Source organism: Phyllobates terribilis, unplaced genomic scaffold (assembly GCF_046119375.1).
Source record: "Phyllobates terribilis strain yellow unplaced genomic scaffold, ASM4611937v1 Scaffold_11__3_contigs__length_659146591, whole genome shotgun sequence".
Taxonomy (NCBI): domain Eukaryota; kingdom Metazoa; phylum Chordata; class Amphibia; order Anura; family Dendrobatidae; genus Phyllobates; species Phyllobates terribilis.
In genome coordinates, this window is record NW_027362771.1 from 533169425 (window position 1) to 533195053 (window position 25629).

The 25629-nt window shown below is 41.8% G+C and overlaps 1 protein-coding gene across 1 annotated transcript in view; it reads left to right on the top strand.

Moving 5' to 3' along the window:
• Positions 1-3884: 3884 nt before the first annotated feature.
• LOC141166778 (peptidyl-prolyl cis-trans isomerase-like) overlaps positions 3885-25629 on the top strand; it is a 30569-nt gene continuing 8824 nt past the window's right edge. The window contains exons 1-3 of the mRNA XM_073653777.1: positions 3885-3998; positions 21837-21867; positions 24386-24474. Of these exons, the coding sequence (XP_073509878.1) occupies positions 3930-3998; positions 21837-21867; positions 24386-24474 (189 nt within the window). The 5' untranslated portion in view covers positions 3885-3929. The remainder of the gene's footprint in view (positions 3999-21836; positions 21868-24385; positions 24475-25629) is intronic.

The following is a 25629-nucleotide window of genomic DNA, read 5'->3' on the forward strand; positions in this document are numbered from 1 at the left end:
CGTTATAAAAAAACATATCAATCAAAATAGACTCCAAAAATAACAAGCAATGTGTCATGAAAAGACAAAATCTAAAAATCACTGGGATATGTAGACCCATGCTAAACTTATTAGCACATAAAGTGACATATGTTATATTTGAAAAATAAGGTTGGGTCTTGAGGCCTAAAATAGGCAGTGTCCTTTAAGTGGTAAAGTATAATTCCAACTTCAAAGTCACTTGTCATAGGGCATGGAAGATTGATGTATCAGTCATGTGCTATATTTGAGTGCAAAGATGGACACTGGTACGGTACGGGGCACAAAGGGGAATTTTCTATTATATTAGGGGCCACAAAAGAGGACATATGCAGTAATACTGTATGGGGGTCACAGAGGAGAGAGGGGCATTTCCATTGTTAGTGGGTCACAAAGGACATCACTAGTATAAAATATATTATTTTTGGGGACACTGTTACTTTACTGGACACCAGGGTAGAACTATGGCACTTTTTCTGTTCTTCTGGCACAGTCTATAAGTTGGGGAAAAGTGTGAAGGGTGCTCTATAAGTGATCAGCCACAGATGTCTGTGTGTTACTTTCTACAGAGACGAGACCTGGCTGGGAGAAGGCATAACGAGCTGCATGGGATAAAGAAGAAAAGCGAAAATGAATGACTTCAATTGGAGATGTCACCAGTGATCACTGTATTACCTGTAAACTTACACTATATACTATCTATAGAGCTCTTGTGTATAATATAACTGTTGGTCACTGTATTACCTGTACACTATCTATAGAGCTCTTGTGTATAATATAACTGTTGGTCACTGTATTACCTGCATTCTTACACTATTGTATATACAGAGCTCCTGTGTATAATGTAACTGGTGGTCACTGTATTACCTGTACACACACACTATATACAGAGCTCCTGTGTATAATGTCATGGGTGATCCCTGTATTACCTGTACACTGACACTATATACAGAGCTACTGTGTATAATGTAACTGGTGGTCACTGTATTACCTGTGCACTTACACTATATACTATATACGGAGCTCCTGTGTATAATGTAACTGGTGATCCCTGTATTACCTGCATACTTACACTATATACAGAGCTCCTGTGTATAATGTCACTGGTGGTCACTGTATTACCTGCATACTTACACTATATACAGAGCTCCTGTGTATAATGTAACTGGTGGTCACTGTATTACCTGCATACTTACACTATATACAGAGCTCCTGTGTATAATGTCACTGGTGGTCACTGTATTACCTGCATACTTACACTATATACAGAGCTCCTGTGTATAATGTCACTGGTGGTCACTGTATTACCTGCATACTTACACTATATACAGAGCTCCTGTGTATAATGTAACTGGTGGTCACTGTATTACCTGCATACTTACACTATAAACAGAGCTACTGTGTATAATGTAACTGGTGGTCACTGTATTACCTGCATAATTACACTATATACAGAGCTCCTGTGTATAATGTAACTGGTGGTCACTGTATTACCTGTACACTTACACTATATACTATATACAGAGCTCCTGTGTATAATGTAACTGGTGGTCACTGTATTACCTGCATACTTACACTATATACAGAGCGCCTGTGTATAATGTAACTGGTGGTCACTGTATTACCTGTACACTATCTATAGAGCTCCTGTGTATAACTGTCACCGGTGATAATATTAGTGTTAGGGCTGATTCAGACGTCATTGATCTTGCATCAGTGTTTCAAAGCCAAATCCAGGAGTGTAACCTACAGAGAAAACCTATAATTGAAAAATTGACACCTGTTCTGTTTTTTTGGAGACACTCCTGGTTTTGGCATACAAATACTGATAAAAAAATCACTGATGTCTGAATGAGCCTCTGTTGCTGTATTTTTTTTTAACGATCAGTATGGTAGTATTAATTGGTCATTATTTGGTAGTAATATGTGGTCTTGTCATAATATGGTGGTATTTATCCTTTTTATGTGATATTACTGGTATATTGATGTAGGCTCAAATTTTGCACTGGGGTCCATAAGTTAGTTCTTAGTTAGTTCTTTGCTGGATGGAGCATCATAGAGTGTGTGTGTGGAACTGTTGGTGTATCATACTATGTTGTAGGATTGTGGGGTTATCATACTGTGTTGTGGGACTTCGGGGGCATCATATTATGTTTATGTTTCTATGGCTGTGGGGAATCCTACAGTGTTGAGGTAGTGTGGTGGAATCATAGTGTGTGAGTGTGAGTGTGGGGGGCATCATATTGTGTGTGGGAGGCAGTGGGGCATCATACTCTGTGTGCATGGGTCTTTAAGGGTATCAAACTGTGTTGGTGGCATTATACTGTTTTGTGAGGACATCATACTATGTTGTAGGACTGTGGGGTTATCATACTGTGTTTTGGGGGGCATCATACTAGGTTTATGTTTCTGTGGCTGTGGGGGAATCATACAGAGTTCGGGGACTATGGTGGCAACATACTGTGTGAGGGTGTGTGAAGGGGCATCATATTGTGTGTAGCAGGCTTTGGGGGCATCATTCTGTGAGTTCATGGGTCTTTGAGGGCATCAAACTATGTTGGGGGTGTCATACTGCATTGCGGGGATATCATACTGTGTTGTCCCACTGTGAGGGCACCACACTATGTGGTAGGTTCTGCTGAGCATTAGACAGTGTGTGGAAGGCTGTGGGGTATCATAGTTTGTGGGGGACTGTGGGGGCATCACTCTGTTGTGGATGTTGGGGCATCATACTATGTTGTGGGGACTGAGAGCATTATATTGTGTGTGTAGGGTGGGGGGGCTGCATTATTCTGTCTGTGTAGAGTTACTATGAGGGGCATCATACTGTGTGTGAGGGAATGTACTGTGTTGGCATTATACTGTTTGTTGGAATCATACTGTGTGTGTAAATGTATTTTTTGGGGCACCACACACTGTGTGGGGGGCTGGTGTGGGAATACTTGAAGGCTTTACTAAATCATTATTTCTCTATGGACACATATAAAGGATTGTCCAAAATTAGGGCAGTGGCTTAGCGTGAAACAGAGATTGCCGCACCGCGCCGTGCCATGTATGCCTCAGTATATGAGTCTCTTTTTCCAGTCTTTCAATGTTAGGAGAGATGAGGGCACCTAGCTACTGTTCTCTATCTAGCTCTTGGTGTCCTAATGGTGGACTTACAGTAAGTTAATAATAGCGCTACCCCTTGCTTTTGTTTGTTATGCCTGTTTATGGTGACTGCTCTTTTCTCGTTTAGATGACAGATTTATTAGTATTGGATGGGGGACATAATATGGGATTTGTTTAAGGAATCATGTAATCTTGGATTAGGAGTAGCAAAAATATTAGGAAAGAAAAATCGCCATCTCTCCCATCCCGGAGGGATTAGGTTTATATATAGAGAGTTGTGGAAATAACTTGGCTGACATCTGAATGTAGGGTATCATACCTAAATCCACATGTAAAAATATCTGAAAACCTGGGGCTGCATAGTCAAATGAAAAGCCATTCAAAGATTTTATTCTCTCTATTATGAACACAATGTGTAATAAAAACAGGATAGGGAATGACATCAGGGATTGCCCCCTGAAAACACGGACACTCGGGATATTTGGAGCCTGAACAATACAAGTTCAGTTGTCAGATGTTCTTGAGGTTACTGAAATAGCTTTGTGTTCATTGCGTTCGCTACCCCCACCCTAATCACACAGCATTTGGTGCTACCCACGATATATCCAACAGGATTAGAAGGGGAATATACTGAGCTGGTATCAAATATTCCTGGGTTCATTGCTTCAGGGGGAAGGGGAGGGCGGTATTATTGTGTGTGATGGACATAGCAGGCAGTAGTACGTCTAGGTATATAAGGCAGTGGACACAGAGACCCTAATTCAGCATCTCTGAGGCTTCACAGGGTGCCGGACCTCATTATGGAGAATAAACGGGTATTCTTTACCATATCGGCAGATGAGATCCCCTTGGGCCGAGTGGTGTTTGAGGTACGATGTGTATATAGTGTGGGTCTACTGGGCTTAGGGAAGTTGGGGTCAAATATTAGGATAAGTTGGGTTTATTTTTTTAGTCCTTGGGTCAATTGACCACTGTAGGTATAGATACTTGGCTATTTAATATATATGTTCTTTTGACTTAAAGATATGAATGCTGTTCGGTATATATGGCTGTGTTTTCAAAGTTACAGTTCTGTGCGCCAGGTTTCTTGTTCTTTTCCCTGGATAAGTACTATATTTATACACAATCATGGTGTCCTCGAAGCAGTGCCAGATCCATCACACGATGGACATCAATGGCAACCGATGGGCCACACTTACTTATAACAGGGTCTGTTAGGTTTTGTCATGGCTTCTTCCATCTCAACGGGAAACAGCACCACACGCAGGGCTATTCTACCCATCCAAACCGATGTAATCTGCGCTGGATGTGCACGTAGCCTTGCTGACAACACACAACTAGCATTCCTCATCAGCTTATCTGCGTGCTTTGCATAGCCCAGGCCCTTCTTTATGGATTACACTACTTGAGTGCTTTTGAAGAGTCATTAATTATATTGCAATGTTTTTAATCATTACCGGGATAAATCTACATCGGGCACTAATTGCGAAACCAAGTACCCAAATCAGATGCATGCAAACTGTGTACATACATATACAGTGTGTATACAGTATGTGTATCGTGGAAGCAAATTACATATAAAGGCTACATATGTATATATATATATATATATATATATATATATATATATATATGATGTACTGTGGAAAAACAACATATCTACCTCCCAATATCCCCATTTTATGGCAAGTCCTACAGTTACCGTATGTTCTTGTAAAATGAAAAGGGTGTCCTACATTGAAATGAAATGTTCTATAACATTATAGATACCAACGTTTAGGTTAAAGGTGCCACGTGATGGTACAGCTTCACACCCTAAGAATCCCAGGACTGGAGGGGCCACTTTCCAATTTGTCTCTTCGGAAAGAACTTGTGCTTGATTGAGTTAGTGCTCTTTTCCTTTAGGCCCTGTAAAGCCACATACTAAGTGCTAGAGTTGAGCAAAAAATTTTGTAGGACCCTGGTCCAGTGGTCACATTGTTAGCTCATGGCCACCAGACCAGAGTCTTGCGAACCACCTTCTACCTGCTGGCATTTCCAATACTTCTTCTGATTAGCAGATATGGGGCAATGTCATAAGTGGGTCACGCCACAATGATGACATCGCACTGATCCAGGGAATTAGTTTGATTGCTAATAAAATGTGGTGTTGGGAGAAATGTTTTACCTAATATGGGGCAATTAGCATCTGAATCATGTGGTTATTCCATCCTCTGAATGTCAGGTTTTACGTGAACTCAATGGACTTGTGTTTTCTTTCCTCCTCAAAACTATGAAACCTTTAGATTTTCACTATTCCGTTACCGGATCCATGGCCATACATGGTCCTATCTCTACCTTGACTACAACTTTCTGGACTGACAGAGACATCATGAGTCCTCATTTTTACCAATAGAATAGTGTCAGACTGGGGTGCCAAGGGTCAACCAGTAACCAACACCAGGGCCCCACTTTCCAGCTACATGCAAATGTGACTTTATCCTCGGTCACAATTTTATATAACAATGAGCTGGGTAGATTGTTACATGAATAAGATTCCGCCTTTGTCTGTACAAAGAGATTCAAGTATATAGTGCCAAGTACTGCTCATATAAGAGGGTGGTGGCCCACCGGAGGATTCTCCTGTTCTCCGGTGGGCCAGTCCAAGCCTGAATACATAAATGACCACGCAGTGTACCATGAGTAATTATCTGGCCCTGTTCCATTGCAAAGCGCCACTCCTCTGGTGTGGGAACGTCATGTGAGCAGCCACCACACACAGACAAGCATGTCCAAAACTATTTGTTGGCAGGCGCACAAAATGGCATGATGGACCTCACGTGGCACTTACTCAGGTGTTTCTTGCCTTCAAGCCCCATAGCATGTCCGATTGTCTATCTGCATGACTTATTGTCCTTTGGTCTCAATAGCTCCACCATCGCACCTTTTGGTACATCTACCCTTGCCTCCACCTGTTACCCGCTATCACAAACGAGACACATCAATCATTATCACAGCTCATCCTTGGTGGATCTCATAGTCGGCCTCCAGCTTTCCAATTGAGCTTTACTGTTGACATAGGAAGGTCTTATGGGGATTCCTTCATAAGTAACAGGGGATAACTGGGATAGTTACATGGGCGCTGTTAATTTATGAAGCAGCTGTCTAGATCCGGATGATCCATCCGTCTGTGTCACATGACTCATTCTTAAAACATCCCATGGAGGAATGCATAAGCAGAATAGGGAACGTGAAAGGGAGGAAAAGCTCATGGAAGCAGCTCGATTAATACTGATTATCTACACAATGTGCTCTTTATGCCGGGTGCAATTCTCTCTGTGGCGTCTTTCTCTATAATCTGGTTTATGGAGTGGAGCATTGCACTACGCTATTTTTGCATCCATGAGCATGCATCCCTCCTACTACACCACTATGAGCATACAGATAGATGGCCTTCTGGCCCTGAATACATTGCTGTAACTGGACTGAGTCGGCCAGCAGAGCCAGTAAGGTCTCTTAATGGGTCTAATGAGGTGACCGAGTTCAACACAAGTCACTGCTTGTTTCCCGGCACCATTCAGTCCAGTATAATCTGTGTCTAATGTAACAGATGACATACTAAGAAGGAAATCCCACTATTAGGCTCACATTACACTGTAGCTATTCATCCTAATCTCTGTTCAATATTTGCCAAAATTGTAACATTACCGGACCAGAATACAATGCGGCAATAAATATTTCCTCTCCTTTACCTTTTTTTTTTTTCAACAGATAACTTAGCTCCGTTATGATAATTATTATTATTATTTTTATTTATATTGCTTACCTACAGTAAATATAAAAAGTCTACACACCCCTGTTGAAGTTCCAGGTTTTTGTCACGTAAATAATAAAAAAAAATCATACCAAGAAGAATCATTTCAGAACTTTTTCCACCTTTAATGTCGCCCATAATCTGTACAATTCAATTGAAAAATAAACTGAAATCTTTACAGATGGAAAAAAAAAAAAAAAAATAGAAATAAAATAATGTTATTGCATAAACTGACACACCCTTAAACTAATGCTTTGCTGAAGTGTCCTTTGAATTTGTGACGACATTCAGTCTTTTTGGTAGGAGTCTATCAGTTTGGCACATCTAGAATTGGCAATCTTCCTTGAAGTTGTGCTCCACATCTGTCAGACTGTGAGGCATCTCCTGTGTACAGCACCCTCTTCAGGTCACCCACAGATTTTCCATTGGATTCAGGTCCGGCCTCTCTCTGGGCCATTCCAAAACTTTCATGCAAAAGTTTCTGGTGAAACAATTATTTTCTTGATTTGAAAGTGTGTTTACAGTTGTTGTCATGCTGAAATGTGAAATTCCTCTTCATCTTTAGATTTTTAGCAGAGGCCTGAAGGTTTTGTTGAAAAATTGACTTATATTTGGAACACGTTCATAATGCCCTCCACCCTAACAAAAACCCCAGTTTTAGTGGGTGAAAAATAACCCCAAAGCATAATGCTGCCTCCCTCCTGCTTCACTGTGGGTATGGTGTTCTTTTGGTGATGTGAAGTGTTGGCTTTGCGCCAACCATACCTTTTGGAATTATGGCCAAAAAGTTCAACCTTGGTCTCATCAGACCATAACACATTTTCCCCACATGGTTTTGGCAGACTTGATGTAGGTTTTGGCAAAACATAGCCAGGCTTGGATATTTTTCTTCGTAAGGAAAGTTCTTGCCATCCTACGCCACAGACCAGACATATGAAGAATATTATTATTACTATTTTTTATTATAGCGCCATTTATTCCATGGCGCTTTACATGTGGAAAAAGGGATATACATAGCAAACAACAAGTAATATGGAAGACTGTAATCACATGCAGTGCAAAACCAGTATTTTCCAGAAATTTCTGCACTCTTACCATTGCTGTAAACCTCTTTGTAGCTTCCAGGACCAAATTTCTTCTTGTATTTCCATTAAATTTTGAGAGAGGTCCAGTTCTAGGTAATGTCATTGTTGTGCTAAATTAAAGCCACTTCTTGATGACGTCTTCACAGTGCTCCATGGTATATCTAATGAATTGGAAATTCTTTTGTACCTTCATCCTGATTGATAACTTTTAACAATGAGATCCCTTTGCTGTGTTGTCAGCTGTTTACGAACGAAGGCTTTTGCTGTAAAATGCAACTAAGAAAATGTAAAAAAAATCCTACTCACTGTAAATGATGGCAGCTGTTCACTGACTATTATTTAACACGAGTTTCAATGTGTTTGGCTAATTCTTATCACAACCACATCCCCAATTATAAGAGGGTGTTCACACGTATGTAACACTTATGTAACCATATTATTTTAGTTTTGATATTTTTATTTTTCCCCTCAAAACGATTTTAGTTTATTTTTCAATGGATTTGTACAGATTGTGGGTGACATTAAAGGCGCAGTCAGACAGCTGTATAATACCGACGATGAACCCATCGCAATGCTCGGACTGGCTGGAGGCTCTCCTGACCTGAGCGTGACAGCTGCATAGAAATACATGCTGTCATGCTCTGGTCAGTTGTGCTAGTCCGTGCAGTGCGAAGTGTTCTTCATCCCATTATACAGCTGTCTGACTGCACCCTACAGGTGGAAAAAGTTCTTAAATTATTCTTCTTTGTATTGTTTTGTTGCATGCCAAAAACCTGCCATTTTAGCAGGGTGTTTAGACTTTATATCCAATGTATCTAGTGCCATCATATTTCACAGCGCTTTACAGACATTATTATCATTGCTCTCCCCATTGGGGCTCACAATCTAAATTCCCTACCAGGATTTTTTTGGAGTGTGGGAACAAAACGACAGAAACAAGGTAATGTGTATTTTAAGGGGTAATCCAGCGCATCTCACTACCAGAGACGTTGTCAACATTGCACCCACAGCCCCTTACCAGATATAACACAGTCAACAGGTATTGTTATTAACAGGGCTGGTGCACAATACCTGGAGAGCAGGCACAAGCTTTGCTTATACCCGTCAACCAGCTGTCAACGCAATATCAGCAGTGCCGATGAGAAAATGAGCGGTGATGGATAACCCCCCAAAAAAGAATCATCTTGTTAGATGATTTCTGACTGTACCTTTAAGACGTAATCTATTGGTAAGAATGTTTGTCTTTTAAATTGAATCCTAAATCACTAAAAATAAAGCAAAATAGTTTTGCACTTAGTTTTGCACTTAGTTTTGCACTTAGTTTTGCACTTAGTTTTTGGAGAGCTTACAAAGTTACTGGATCAATATAATTTGACTTTTTTTTTTTTGGCAGTCTTTATTTTTTACGTATTGTTACGACTTCTCCGTCTTCAGAATGGCTCATCAGAAAATGGCAATATAAGAGCCCAGTGGATATTGTGTTCACGTGCCCTTGCCCCTGCTATGCTATGACTATCTCACCAAGGATAGCTGCACTGTGACCCATGCTACATGTGCTCCATGCTACATGTGCTGTACGAGATTGCTCTCTGATCCACTGAGGCAGCTCACTTCTTCGACCTCTCCCATCGCTTCAGGCTGTCTCATCAGTCCTCCCTTTCTCCCTGCTGTTCAGATGAGGTTTGCGGTGACATCCAAGGGAGGAATCGGCTGCACAACCACTCCAGAAAACACTGTAGTATTCTTCTTATGTCACTTGTTTGATACTTTCTTTGACTTGTAAAAAAAAAAAAGGCCATGAATTTCATGCGGTTTTTTTTTACAAACTTTTTTTTTTCCAGGTTCTTTTCATTTAGAACATATTTTTCATGTTACGTAAAAATGTTATTTTGGAAAAAAAAAACAGAAAAAAAAAATCAAGAAAAATGCAATATATGGCAACACCTTTAGGGTGGCAATTTTTTTTTTTTTACGAAATTTCTGTGACTGTGCCATTCATATTATTTGGGGCTTATAAAAACCATGACCCCCGATTCAATGAGACTGGTGTTTTACATGTCAGTCTTGATAAATCACTCATGTCAATTGATCAATTCCCTTACATTGGTCCGTGTACAGTCCAAATTGAAATTATGCCTATCTGAACTGGCCCTAAATTCAGAATTTTGTACACCAGATATGAAACAGGGCTAATGAAGCAGAAAAGGTAATCAAGATATATTACAAAGCAGTGGATTTTTTTTTATTTTTATCTATTGGCATCAACTTATGTAATAGTGAACTTGCACTTTACGGCTCATACTCATCCGCGAGAAAAACGGACGAGTGCAATCCGATAAAATATTGGATTGCACTCTGACTAATGTTATTATATGAGTCCCTGCTCATTTGCAATTTTTTTCTCAGCTTGGATCGAGAACGGACTGAGAAAAAAATCGCGGCATGCTGCGATTTGCTGTGTATATATTGGACGAGACTCGCCAATGCAAGTCAATGGGTGTGAGGAAAAAAAAATAAAAAAATCGCAGGGCACTCGGACCGTTTGAGTGCCTTCCAAATTTTACACATCCATCTCCTTGAAAACCTGACAATTCATAATTTTTTCCCTCTGCTTGGTCTGAAAAAAAGGACCCTTACTGAGTACCACATTTTTTATCTTGATTTCTTTTAGTGTTTCTTAAAGCCCTGAAGTTGCTATTTCAAATTACTTTAGTTTTGTGCCATGTCTGTGATCTGCTTTTTTTCAACAACATTAAACAACTGAATGAACATCCTCCGAGCCCGGTGATTCCAAAATTTTTGCCAGGGGTTGTAGAGAATCCCTCTATGTAAAAGTCCATGTTAAAATCACATTGTAATCGGATCGCAATCGCATGACAAATTGGATGTAAATCGGATGCTAGGTGTGAAAAATCGCAAGACACTCGTCCGATTTTTCGGTCCAGATATCAGAACGTTTTTTCCACACATATGGGTATGAGCCCGTAAAGGTGTTCTTTAGTAAAGAAACTTAAAGATTGATGGTGGGCTAGCCATGGGCACCTGCACTGATCAGCAGAATTGTGAACTCTCTATAGGTATGTGCACACATCTTTCAGGCAGAACCCATCTAAAAATAAAAACTCCATTGATTGCCAAAAAGAATGAACATATGCAAAGAAATATCAAAACAACCTGCTGTGCACATGTTCCATCTTTTGTAATTTGTTTTAACAGCTTCAGGCTTCAAAAACCTTGTAGCTGCTAAAAAAGTGACCGGTCTATTCTTCTGGCGGCTGCCACTATAATAGATGTGAGATTAAAAAAAATATAGTTATCTGCTCTAGAAAACCAACAGATCATAGGGGTATAAACACATGGGGTGACTGCTGGGTGGCTGAGACACAACCACAATACAGCCATAAAAACATCTGCAGTTTTTTTTAACAGATCATTAATAATTGGTTGCTTATTTTTCATGGCCATGTGGTTTCTGAATAAATTAGCAAAAGCACGTAGCCATTAGCAATAAGAAAATAGGGCATGTTAGGAAGTCCTGAGAGCTTTACAAAAGTCGGGGAAGACACTGTAGACAAATCTTCTTTGAGGTTTATTAGAGAAGCGCAACAGAGCAGATCCAGGAGACAGACATATACACAGACAGATACATGCAGACATGCGCAGGTGTCAAGAGGAGAGGGCGGTTGATGGTCTGGCGACAAATCTGAACTCATCATCTCTCCTCCACCTCACGTATCTACCCTACCTGATCTATCTATCACAATAAATGACATCACGCTTTCCCCTGTACCGGCAATCTGCTGCCTCGGAGTAACCCTTGACTCTGCCCTGTCCTTCAAAACGCACATCCAAGCTCTTTCCACCTCCAGCTCAAAAATATTTCCAGAATCCGTCCTTTCCTCAACCCTCAATCTACTAAAATGCTTGTGCATGCCCTCATCATCTCCCGCCTCGACTACTGCAACATCCTCCTCAGTGGCCTACCTGCTAACAATCTTCTACCCCTCCAGTCCATCCTCAACTCTGCTGCTCAACTAATTCATCTCTCTCCTCCCTACTCCTTCGCTTTTCCCCCTCTGCAAATCCCTTCATTGGCTTCCAATTCACCAGCGTATCCAGTTTAAACTACTAACACTGACTTACAAAGCCATCCATAACCTCTCTCCTCCGTACATCTCCAAACTAATCTCCCGATATCTTCCCTCACGTAATCTCAGGTCCTCCCAAGACCTCCTTCTTTCCTCCACACTCATACGTTCCTCACCCAATTGCCTCCTAGACTTCTCCCGAGTATCCCCCATCATCTAGAATTCATGGTCCGGTCCCAGACGACAGTATAAGGGGCTTTTTATACATGATTAGACAAAGGAAACGACATATGCAGCAAAAGACATTTTAGAACAAAGCATCCAATGACACAAGACAACATTAATGGCTATTGCCTTTAAATCTCCATATACCTTTCACCTAATGTCATTACTCACATCACTGCTTTTAGACTACTCACATAACTCTTCAAAATTGACAGTTCCATGGTCCTGGTATATACCAATTCAACATATATACTGTTCACTACCATATAATACCATTTATTAACTATCACAGTGCGGCTGTTCCAATTAGTTTTGCTGGACTCCGTCCATACTTACTAATGGCACTGAGGTTATTTTATACCTCCATTCTGGGGAGAGCCTCAGCTCTTTAGCTGCAAAGTTAGTTGACTAGAGATTGTCCAGGATGGCTGCTAGCCACAACATGGATGTCCAACATATTATGGCTGACCATTCTCTTACAAGGCACTTTTTTCCCCTGTCCATAAAATAAAAATTGATGTGATTTTTTTAGATGCTGGAAGAACCTGTACAGATTATTATGACTCTAATCATCATTTTATAGTTGACAGTGAATGCAGCTTTGTATCAGAATTACTGGCTACAGACATCTATCATTTAGCATCTTAGGTTGAATTCAGACGTCCATGTAACACAGACCCTGAATAGGGTTGGACGGATTGATTCTCATGACTCTAGTCCATTGACTGGGTCAGTGGTTTCTGGCCGCTGGATGGAAGGCTTGCTAATCTCTAAACTTCTCCGATCTCCGATGCAACATTTGATTAGCCGGGCTGGTACGATGCCCATTTCATGTGATGCACAGAGGACTTTGGGTCATCCTGGCTAATCTAAATCGGCCCCGGGGATCCTGAAAGGTAAGAGATTTGCAAGCTTCCCGTCTAGTGGCCAGAGACCACTGACTTGGTCCATGGTTTAGGGTCCTGTAAATTGATCCGCCAATGCGCCATGATTGATGCATGGACTGAGTGACCACGGGTCTCCAGATCTGAACTTGACGGCCTCGAAAGAGACCGGCAGTCAGAGTTATATTGATGTCTGAACTTTTTTCCTTGGCTTGACAAAGGCCCTGCGTGGCTGAAACGTTGCTAATTTTCCTGTGTGTACACTGGTGATAATAAAAATAATTTTTGTGGAAGGAATATACCCGGTGCCTTGGATTTTTGGAGTACGTGGATGTATGAATTTCAGTATGTTTTATTAAGGTGTTCCGAAGTGTCTGTAAAATGATAATGGTTGTCTGTGATTTTTTGATCAGCTGTCCAGAAAAAAAAAAAAACTCAAGTTGACAACGCTGATGTACCTGCATAAGAAGTAAGGCAGCAATTAAAGTGATTACAGCTCCGCAGATACCGGATAGAGCACATATGTTTATATGATATCATAAATCACGAGATATAAATATTCACATATTTAACATATATGCAACATGAGGACATTGGGATTCCAGACCACACACTGCCCAAATAAAAGGGTCTTTGTAAATACCTTTGCATTATCTAATAATAGTAGCAGCGTCGGCTCCATAGTCGCATGGACTTAACACAAAGTCATATGTGTCAATGAGACGATGCCAATGCCCTAAATCCTATAACGCTACAGAAGACAAATAAATTCCATCCTTTATCAGGGATGTCCCCGTGGCTGGTTAAGCCCTGAAATAATGGGAATACATTCTTTTCAAGGATCAAAGGCAAGTCAGTGTGAGCTGTGTGATACCTGCTCCTGTGCTATCTGTTACACATCGCTAATAAATTGTAAGCTCCTGGGGACAGGAATCCGAGCCGCTTCTCTTTTATCTCGATATGTCTCTGCTTTTATAGTCTATAATATAAGGTATATAGATGTGAAATAGTTTTTGTCGTGTACATACATATGAGAAGGAGGGGGGGGACTTGTCTCGTAAAAAGTTTCATAAAGTAACAGGAATAAGTCGCATACGGTATTACTTATGACTTACGACTACATGAAAGTGTAATAAATAGCGATGAACTAATATACCGAAATTCGATTTGTCAGATTCAGTAAAACTCACAAATCTAAGTTATTCCAATCGGATTTAGCTCTTCAAACCCCAGAACATAATTATTGGAGGAGGTAAAAAATAAAACCATTATACTCATCTCGTCCCTCACTTGTAGGGATCACATGATTGCTTCCTTACTCCATCTTCAGTCTTCTTCACTTTTCGGTGCTTGCATGAGATCATGTTGGGGCCAAAAAGTGAAGATGGAAGAGAAGACTGGAGGCGGAGGGAGGAAGCAATGTAACGGAGGTGGGGCGCAAGGACAGATCAGGGGTGAGGTAAGTATATATGTATTTTTTTTAACCACGTCCCAGACCTAAAAAATTTTGAGCAAAGCTATGTTCACACATTACGTTTTTGCTGCATTTTTTAATGCAAATTTTAAGCTGTGCTTTACATTAGCAGCAAAAACTAGGAGATTTCAGAAATCTCATGCACACACATTATTTTTTTTTCCTGACTTTTGCAAACTGCAGCATGTCACTTCTTTCAGCGTTTTTGCACCCATAGAAAGCAATGGGTAAGTGCAAAAAATACGCAGGTATCAGGTTTTGCTGCGTTTTTGGTGCCAAAAACTTTAGGAAGTTGCATCAACTTTTTTTAAAGGGGGGCTGGCACTAAACTTTATCAGCATGCACAAGAGACAAAAAAAAAACAGCAAAAATACGCAGCAAAACCTGCTTTTTTAAGCTGTTTCTTTACTGCCAAACAAGCGCAAAAAAAAAGCTCAGCAAAAACGCAACGTGTGAACATAGCCCAAATCTCACAAAATTAGGTTCTGGGAAATATGAATTATTTGTGAAATTTTAAGTAAATTTGATTGGCCTCAAATCGATTCTCTTATCTCTAAGGGTGAGTGCAGATGAGCATATTTTCAGTCAGAGTGCGATCCGACAAAACATCGGACCAATGTAAGTGTGTGGGGCTGTGCGCATGTCTGATATTTTCCTCAGGAGGAAAAAAAATCGCAGCATGCCAGAGTTTGATCCAATATTCGGATCGCACTTGGCCATGCAAGTCAGTGAGTGTGTGGAAAACATCGGACTGCACTCGGATGATATCTGAGTGCAGTCCGATTTCCATGGACTGACAGAATGGAGAAGATGGAGAAATTTTTTTTCCCATCTTCTCCACATTTGAGAAAATCAGATCACGCTGTATTCAAACTTTGATCAGAGTGTGATTAGCACTATCGGACCGATTTTCTCAGATGAGAGAAAATACGACCGTGTTACCCTCGCTTAATAGTAAAAAAAAATTAGGTTATATCTCAGTTTCAAGTTAAGAATTAACCAACCCCCACCCCCAATGACAGATTTTCTAGATCAGCCCCATAGTATTATATGCTGTAATAGTAGGATGGTCTATGGTGATGAAAATAGTAATGCAGCACCAACAAAGGATATAGAGGTGCAGGAGATTCTAGGAGGCATTCTATTGTTAGTGTTTGCTCAATGTAGGTATCAAATGAGAATCGCAATGATATAGGAGCAGACGTCAACTGATTAAAATGAGGGACAAAGGGAATTACGTCCCAAATCTGACTAATCCTCAGACAGCCGCATTGGAGCCGCTTTAAACTCCTACTGCCCAGAGCATGTCTCGTTACAGTGCGAGGATTATTATGCTAGCAGATCAGGGGTTAAATAATTGCTGCCCCATCCAGCCGTATGCATCTAGGTCTCGGTGGCATACGTTCTTATGATGTCTGAATTTTATGGTTTCTACCCATAGTTCAAAGCCATGCTGATGGGTCATTTGACTTCCTATGAGACTGGTTTGTGAACCCCACTGGGGACAGGGACTGATGTGGGTGAATGCATCGTGTATACGGCTGCGGAATATAAGGGAATAATGGAAAATAATGAAATAAATCAGTACAGCGTGAAATATCTCTGCAGCGAGCAGGCTTACTGCAGGATGTAGGACGAGCACGCTGCAGTCTGTCGCCCCAGGGATGCTGCTATAGCACAAAGCTGTCAGCGGGTGGAGTCATGACATCACCGTGTGTGGGTGCAGAACGCCGCACTGCAAGATGTGCGAACATCTGAGAACCCATCTGAGAAGGCAAGACACCCAGAATATGTCATCGCCAGGGAGGCAGCAAGCCCCCTTCATGTGCAGAATATGGTCAGCAGTGAGAAGATTGTTAAAACCTGTCTTTATTGTAATCCATATAAAAATATGTGCAAATAAAGACATTCAGTGCAAATGTAAGGAGATGCACATGCTGCCCATGTTTCCCTCTTGAATAAACAAGTTTATAAAATGTAATGGGATGCAATGTGAACTGTGATGTATAGTGTGACTTGAAAATGTGTTAGCAATACTGATTGTGTGTGTAGTTTGACCATAGGAACAGTTAGAGTTAATGGTTAATGTTTGTGACTAGCCCAAGTGGGAGGGACTGAGTTGCAGGGAAAGCAACAATTTCCTATCAGACAGTCAGATAGGGCTTGGAGTGCATAGCAAGTGGTCCTAACGGTCCAAGGTGAGCAGTGCAGCATTCTGGGGTGGCCCTAAGTGAGAGGAGACCAAAGAAAAGGGATAGCAAGACCCGGAGCAGAAGTGACTGAGAGACAGAGTGACCTTCCGGAGACAGCTCCTGGGAGAGGGCACCTAGCCATAAGGCCCCAATTTTATAACGCTTGCCTAAACAGGACTGAGTACATGAGACGAGTAAAGTGTCCCGGGCGGGAGTTCAAGAGCATCAGCATTACAGGCCATAGTAGCACCCTAAAGGGAAAAGAGGACGCAAAGCTACGGAACAAGTAAACGACTCTTGCTAAGCCGAACTGAAATGTTAAAGCTGGGTTGTGGTGAAGTAGTGAGAAACAGTGGACATAGAGAACAATAGAGAAACGAAGGAAGGAAACTATGTGGAAAATGCTGTGAGTTGTAAAGGAAACTTCATAAGACTATGTAACCGCTATCTCTTGTATATATTCCCTACCAAGTTTCCTTTCGGTAAAGAGTTTATTATTGACTGGTGGTCTCCCTCATTGAACTATAAAACATCTGGTCCTGGCAAACCAGCAACATCAGTTACATGTGGCCTGCACGGGCATAGTGCCCTCACAGCACAAGTCCACATACAGCCATGACTTCCACTTTCATGTAGCGTGCCAAGGAGCCACAGACGAGTGCCTCACCCACGACTACCGCCAAGCGCCATGTTACACATCTTACAACAAGTCCAAAGAAGGGGTCAGATAAGATTGACGCATTTCGAACCTATACAGTTCTTACTCATAACTTGTTATGTCAGGCTGCATGTTAATACCATCTTTCACTGCAACTCTCTTAGAGACCCTTGTTTCGTGGCAAGCCCTCTGATAAAGCTGCCTGACCCCCCCTCCCCACACTGCTTGACTATCCCTATCTCCCTGTATGTTCTCCCATGCAGCTATGATATGGATGAAGAAATTAACAGGAATCCATAGCAACTAGTGATGAGCGAGTATGTTCTGTTAACCCTTTCGGCGAGCATGCTCGGTGCTTGCCGAGTATCTTCAGCGTGCTTGGGTGTTATGTTTTAGTCACTCCGTGCTCATGATTTGTGACTGTTTGACAGCTTTAATACATGTGAGGAATGCCTAAGAAATAGGCATTCCGCACATGTATTAAAACTGTCAGTCGCAAATCATGAGCACGGGGTGACTAAAACATAACATTTGAGCACGCTGAAGATACTCGGAAAACACCCGAGCATGCTCGCTCATCACTAATAGCAACCAGTCATAGAACAGCTTTCATTCTGTAGTCTGCTCTGGTAAAATGAATACTGGGCTGTGATTGGTTACTTTTTCTGTCTGACAGTTTCATAAATGAGGTCTATTGTGTCTGCTTTATGTATGAGGGCAGTGACATTACTGCTGGGTGATTTGTACTATGCAGGTACCAAGTGTTCTCTCTTTTTAGCGGCCTATACGCTGTGGGCAGAATTATTAGGCAAGTGAGTATTTTGAACAAATCATCATTTTAATGCAGATTTTTCAACTCTGCGCCGTATAAACGTCATCACAGATTTTTCAAAGGTTTTATGGACTGATGAAATGAGAGTGACTCTTGATGCACCAGATGGATGGGCCAGAGGCTGGATCAGTAACGGGCACAGACCTATACTTCCACTCAGATGCCAGTGTAACCGGGCCCAAGGTGGTAGTCGTGTGGGTGGGACGCCTTTTCCACACTGGGGCCAATTACAGAAAGTTGAGTATTGTGAGTGTGTACTTCCACTGTCCATTCTGATACACTTGGTGCAGTTCCCAATTAACCCTTTCAATCAGGAAGCCAAACCAGCTTTTACAAACAATGTCCTTTTCATGCACAGCCAAACTGGTGAACAGGGAGTAACAGGTTATGCATTCTCCATCGCCTTCCATACAATACACCGGCTCCTTCCCCATTTACAGATAGCATTTTGTTCCCAGCAACAGGTACAGCAAAGAAATAGGGGGACGCTTGGAATGCCTGCTTTTTCCTGGGTATAGGGTCATATGGGTCCAGGTGTGTCGCTATGACCCTCTTACCCTGTTTCTTTGCTTAGTCTACTTCTAGGGGCCGCTCATAGAGTCGCTGCCCTTTAAGGTCCCCATTCCGCTGGACAGTATGATTTCTGGACTTGTAAGCCTTTTCCTTGCATGGTGTTCCCACTTGTCTGTGATGTTCTGCTGCCTCTGTAACTAGTCCTTCTTCATGCTGAGCCTAGTATAGTCAACCCCTGGTCCACCTGTACTCTCCCTTTCATCCCCTTTCCAACACTGACTCTCACTACTTCCTATATCCCTAAAAAACTCCCCACTGGTCCCCCTAGGAATCCATCTCCCACCGGGGGCTGGTCTTGCAGTTAACCCTGCATGAACCTGACACAGACCACCGCCATAGGGATAAATACATTTTATAATGACTTAGCACATAATATGACATCTTCAAACATTAACTCAATGATGTCTTTGTGGGGGGAGCATGACTGCTCGCCCACCCCCTCACACGAGAGAGGGGGAGGCGGGTTCGGCTATTGCCTGGTATTATTAAAGATGAGCAAGTTGGACCTTTTCGGGTTGAAGATGGTCCAATTTGTCAAAAGTTTGGATACACCTGTTTGTGAAATGTTTTTCCTTGTTTTTGTTGTAAAGTATGCATTGTAGATTCATATTGAAGGCAACAAAACCATGGAGGGACACATGTTTAACAAACCAGACTATGTAACCTAGAAAAGGACACATTAAATCCATGAAAGGGTCATAAAATCTCAAAATTTATTGGATCATAAAGTTAAAAACATGATGAGGGGATAAGGGAAAAGGGGGGGGGATCCAAAAGTGGGGAAAAAGAGGGGGCATACACAGGGGGCATATAAGTAAATATCAATAATAGATGATAAAATAGCTCTCATGTCCACATAACATGTATAACCACAGTAGGAGAAAACATCACTAAAATATATGTGTTAATAACAGATACCACAGTTATAAATAGGAGCAAAAAAATAAATAAAGTGCACAGTGCCTAAGGAATAATAATACCCCTAGCTAAATACTCAGGGGATTTGTATGTAGCAGAGTATGCTCCAAGTAGATATATAATATGCAAAAAATGGTGGAACAAACATGAGCTCACAATACAATAAAGTCAATAGAATCGATACTAACCCCCTGGGCGCCACACCTGACATCCGACGCGCGTTTTGCCAATGCTTTATCAAGAATATAAGTCAGACATATGAGTCGGTGTGTATATATATGAGGCCGGTGATCGATTAGTGTGGACAGGTGATGCGGAAGCAGAAGCGCCATGCATGGTAATCCCGGCGTCACATCCTGCCAGGAAGACGCGTCTCCATGGAGTGCAGCCGCCCGGGAGGAAGTGACGTCGGCGTGTGTGTCAGTGTGGACCGCACACAAGGAATCCCGGAAGTGACGTATCGTTAAGAACTTGGGACAGGGTTTGAGGTATGTATAATGACGCTATAGACGCTGAATACAGAATGCAGCGCATGAAAGAGAATCCCCATACCTGGACATGGCAGGTCAAGGTCAAGGGAGTAAATACCCTGGACTGCATTACAGGACTCTGTCGCTACTGCTGCTCCCGCGCACCATCACCACCAACATCCGCACTCGCTGCCCTGAGGCTATACTCCTCCCGTGGGGAGTTATACTACCCTCTGCTGCACCCACAACACCAGCGTCAGCGGTCTGCCCTGCAGCGGCGGTTCACTCTGACCGCATTCCACTGGTGGCGTAGTCGGACATTCAGCATATAGACTGCCATTTGGTTTGACTGCCCTGGGCACGGACCGGGTCGCCGCCACGCAAGGACTACAACCCCCAGCATCCACAAAAGGTCCGGTTCTGGGTATCCCCACACACACATGGCCCAGGGGCCACGTCATACCCAAATAACAAAAACAAAGAAAAAGAAGTATATTATTGAACCTGAAATCCAGAGGAGAAAGATAAGTAGTTAAAAAAACACTCATAAGTCTCAAAATAAAAAGTGCAATTGTGTCTGTAAAGAGAATAATAATATACTGTAAACATGGTTATTACACACACATGTGATAACCGCTCTCAGCATATGTAAAAATGTCCAGTCCTTGTGTTGGTTGGCCTAAACAAATCTCTTCTTGTTTGTGGTCCTCAGTAGTGACTTTTTTGCAGCAATTTGACCATAAAGACCTGCACATCATAGTCTCCTCTGGAAAGCTGATATTGAGATCTGTGTTGATGTCTGTGCATCATGTATAAAGGCTGTTATCTGAAGTGCAGTCAATTTTAGTTTTCTGAGACTGGTACTGTAACTCTAATGAACTTATCCTCTGCAGCACAGGTAATTCTTCCTTTACTGGAGCACTCCTTATCATACCGTTTGACAGGTTTCATGAGAATACCTTCAAGATTCTAGCAATTATCTGTATGGCTTAAAGTAATGATGGACTGTCATTGCTCTTTCCTTAGTTGAGTGGTGTTTACTTTATTCTGGTTTAAGACAGTTGTAAATTTAGGGCTCAGCACTGTATGGGGCTGTATATCTAGACTGCCTCGCAAAACACACCTGTGGTCGCAAACACATCCTGTAGGCCGGTGATCCCACAAATTAACTCTTGACGTGGCATACCTGTTCATTGGAAGTCTTTCCAGATGACTACCTGTTGAAGCTGTTAGAGAGGATGCCAAGGGAGTGTAAAGCTGTCATCAGACTAAAAGGTGGACACTAACATATCACTGCAACGACACAGTGGGCCTTTTTTTGGATAGGCCACTATAAAATATCTAATAGTGGTAAGAATAGTGTACAACTGGAGTCTGAGCGATGATTGTTGAGCAATCTGCATCCACTTTTCCAAAAATCTAGAGTGGGAAGAAATGGCTTCTGTAGCTCAGTCATAAGCCTGTATACACTGTATATAATGTGTTGAACTAATCTGTGTTCCTATTTCTCCCTAGCTCCGGTTTGATGTAGTGCCCAAGACTGCAGGTAAATGGCACATTTAGTTTTTAGATCAATGAGATATGAAAGCATGTATTAGTGTGTATTTGCACATCATTACATGATCTGATTCCAGTGCATGGTATAAACACATGAATTAAACTTTTATCCCACCAAATCCCTTTATGTTCTATAGAAAGGTGATCAAATGTATAATCCCAGTAGTCACAAAAATGATTGGGGGTTCAGATACTTCCATGTGGAAGAAGTGGTAGTCTATACGCATGACCAGTTGACAACCTGTCACGCAAGATGTGGGAAAGACCAAGTGCAACACAAAGTGAAGAGGGGAAGGGAGCCCAGACTCTAGGGAAAGAGGGGAGTGGAGACCTCCGAGGCTGATCTGATATCACCCTGTCTCCCCTACCGTCCCTATATTGGTTCTTCACCAATCGCCACAGAGGAACCTATCCCTGTATTTCCCTAAAGCTTGGCCCTGGATAAGGAAGGAGGAGGATGAGCACTAGTCGATCCCCACTAACTAAAGACAACAAGGTAGACAGACACGGGGGAAAGATAACTTAGCTTGAGCCGACTTCAGAGACACAACACACATGTCCTCTTAGCACCAGAGAGGAAGTAAACAGACTGCATTCGCTCCAAGCTTTCACCAGAGAACAAATGAATATCACTGGCACCGCCTGTAGCGAAGTGAACCTATTTAAACACCCAGGCAAGGTTGTTAATTAGAGCAGAATAGAGGTAGCCACTGGGTCCTAGAGTGAAACAGCTAAGAAGGTGTCTGTAATGCCAAACGAAGAGATCTCCTGCAACCAACTGCAGGATGACTGTCTGTCAAATCTGACACACCCGTGACACCAATACTCCATTCACTGTCTATGGGAACAGTGGTCAAATATTTGCACTTCTGCTCCAATAGACCAATAGATGTGAATGGAGTGGTGGTCACGCATGCACACTACCATTTCTTTCACACCGGACTTTTGAGATTATTGGGATCCCTCAATTATACATTGATCCCCTATCCTGTGATATAGTCATAGAAGATAGAAAAAGAATGTTCCAGCTTACCGTGAGATTATTCCCATGCAGTCTTTAGCACGGATAGCGGCTCTGCCTTGGCATGAGGAAACTGTGATAGAGGAAGGATAATCCAGCCCAATGGATATGCAATCTTCTTTATGCAAGTAGGAATCATACAGAGGACAACTGATAAAACATTCATGTTAAGATACAAGATGGCATCTACGCGTTTCAGGTGCCGCAGCACCCTTAATCATGATGTATGATACCTACTTGAATAAAGAAGATCGCATGTCCGTTGGGTTGGATTATCCTTCCTCTATCATAGTCATAAATGGCCATACAACTTTAAGCCCAGTCCAAAGACCAGGTAAAGACCTGAGCCATTCATTTTAATATTTTACTAATATTTTGGAGGACCAGAAGTCATTGGTCTTAGAGGAAAATAGAGATGATCAAAAAGATTTGCACGACCCTGGTCAATAGTCTATGGCCACTGGAACAGAGCCTGACGCCTCTTCTGATTCATTGCACACGTAGAGAGGTATGGTATGCTTTAGGTGAAACTTTATTTGAAGGGTGATGCTTGAGGCGACTAGTGGGACGTTTCGGCCAACACTGTGGCCTTGATCACATTGTCGCAAGTGGATAGACGCATCCCGGAAAAAAAGGAGAAGAATTAGCTGTCAAGTAGAAGTGAGGGGCAATTCTTAGATAAGGAAACCCTCACTTCTACTTGACTGGTAATTCTTCTCCTTTGTTTCCCGGATGCGTCTATCCACTTGCGACATTGTGATCAAGGCCACAGTGTTGGCCGAAACGTCACACTAGTCGCCTCAAGCATCACCCTTCAAATAAAGTTTCACCTAAAGCATACCATACCTCTCTACGTGTGCAGTAATTTTTATGGTTTATTACTGATGGAACCACTGGCTCCCTTCACTAGCACCGTGCCTTTCCACTTTGTTGAGTGCTAGCCTTTATCGTTTCCATTCTTCTGATTCATTGACCCGGCTCGATGTCATCATTATGGCACTACACACGCATGACATCATACGTTTGACATCACTCTGGTCCTACTAATCAGAAATGGCACTAAGGCTTCTGGCAGGTAGGAGAAGGTTTTCAGGGCTCTGGTCCGGCGGCCATGGACTACAACATACTCTGCCGCGTTGTACAGAGCTTCTCATCGTTCACTGCCCTCAATGAAGATCATAGTCCCATTAGCTCACACTGGGGCCATTTTCTTAGAAAGCTAATTAATCTATCTATATGTTTAGAGGGCATGCGATAAATTGAGATGCTCAGAAAATGGGGAGAACATACAAATGTCATGTTCTTCGTCAGATATAAAACTGGACCGCGGCTCTGCAAGGAAACTGTGCCATCCAATGAGCCACTGTGCTGCTCCAAATATATAGACAGATATTAATATGTTGGCGTGTTTTTCCCTGAAAACCTAATTTATTCTAAGCCTTTAAATAGGCCATTCATTGCCATTCATTTTGTTTCCTGTTTGCAGAAAATTTCCTTAAACTCTGCACAGGCGAAGTCGGCTTTGGATACAAGGGCTGCACTTTCCACCGCATCATCCCTAACTTCATGTGCCAGGTAATTAACTGTGGCTTAAAAATGGTTGTCACACCATTACATAACACATTCATTGCACAGATCATACAGAAATATGAACAATATTTTCCTTTTATAGACTGTTAAAGAAAATCTGCTAGTAGGATCAATCCTTCTCATCCATCTATATGGACACGCAGGTCATTGGAAGCTGAATAAAATGATACCTTGATATCTGTGATCTGATGTCTTATTCAGAGAAATCCATATGTTTCTTAATATGTAAATGAGCTGTTAAGATCTATGGGCCGGACATAGATCTCCCTGAGAATCTGCCCCCACAAACGATAAAATAGAAACATGGCAGCAAAAAATGATTAACAAGCTATTTTTATGCTAGAAACACTACAATTAGTGATGAGCTAGTATGTTTGGTTAACCCTTTCGACGAGTCCCGAGTATCTTCAGTGTACTCGGTGATATGTTTGAATCACTCCCATGTGAATGATTTTCGCCTGTTTGACAGCTTTAATACATGTGAGGAATGCTTAAGAAACAAGCATTCCTCACATGTATTAAAGCTGTCAAAAATCATGCACACAGGAGTGATTCAAACATATCACCCAGCACGCTGAAGATACTCGGTACTCACCCGAGTATACTCGCCGAAAGGGTTAACTGAACATACTCGCTCATCACTAACTACAATGAAACAGTTATTGCCAACCTTTTAGGTCCTTTGATATGAAAATGGTTCTTGGGATATCTAGTTTTATTTTTCATATATATTGTATATGTTTTCCCATTATTCAAATTCATTTTTATATTGCTTCTATTTTTATGCAGTGACATACAGATAAGAGGGCAGCAGTGGGCATAGCTAAATAAAAATGTGATCTACACAGTGTGTACAATTTAGGCAATTTGTATTTTTGATGATTAATTTTCTAATTGAACAACTACAGTGTACGGAAAAGTTAGTGAAGCTGAATATTTAAAGGGGTTGTCCAGCCTTAGGCTACAAGTCTGCAGTTACTCTATGTGTGTTACTCACCGCCCCGTCCCACAGTGTAGTCCCCGTGCTTCCTGTCCTCTGCTGCTGTGCGCCGCAGTCCGTTGCGGCAACTAGTGCGCGCGCTCATGCTCCCCTGCTCTTAAAGAGGCACTAGAACCACCATCAGTACATGAATATGGCAC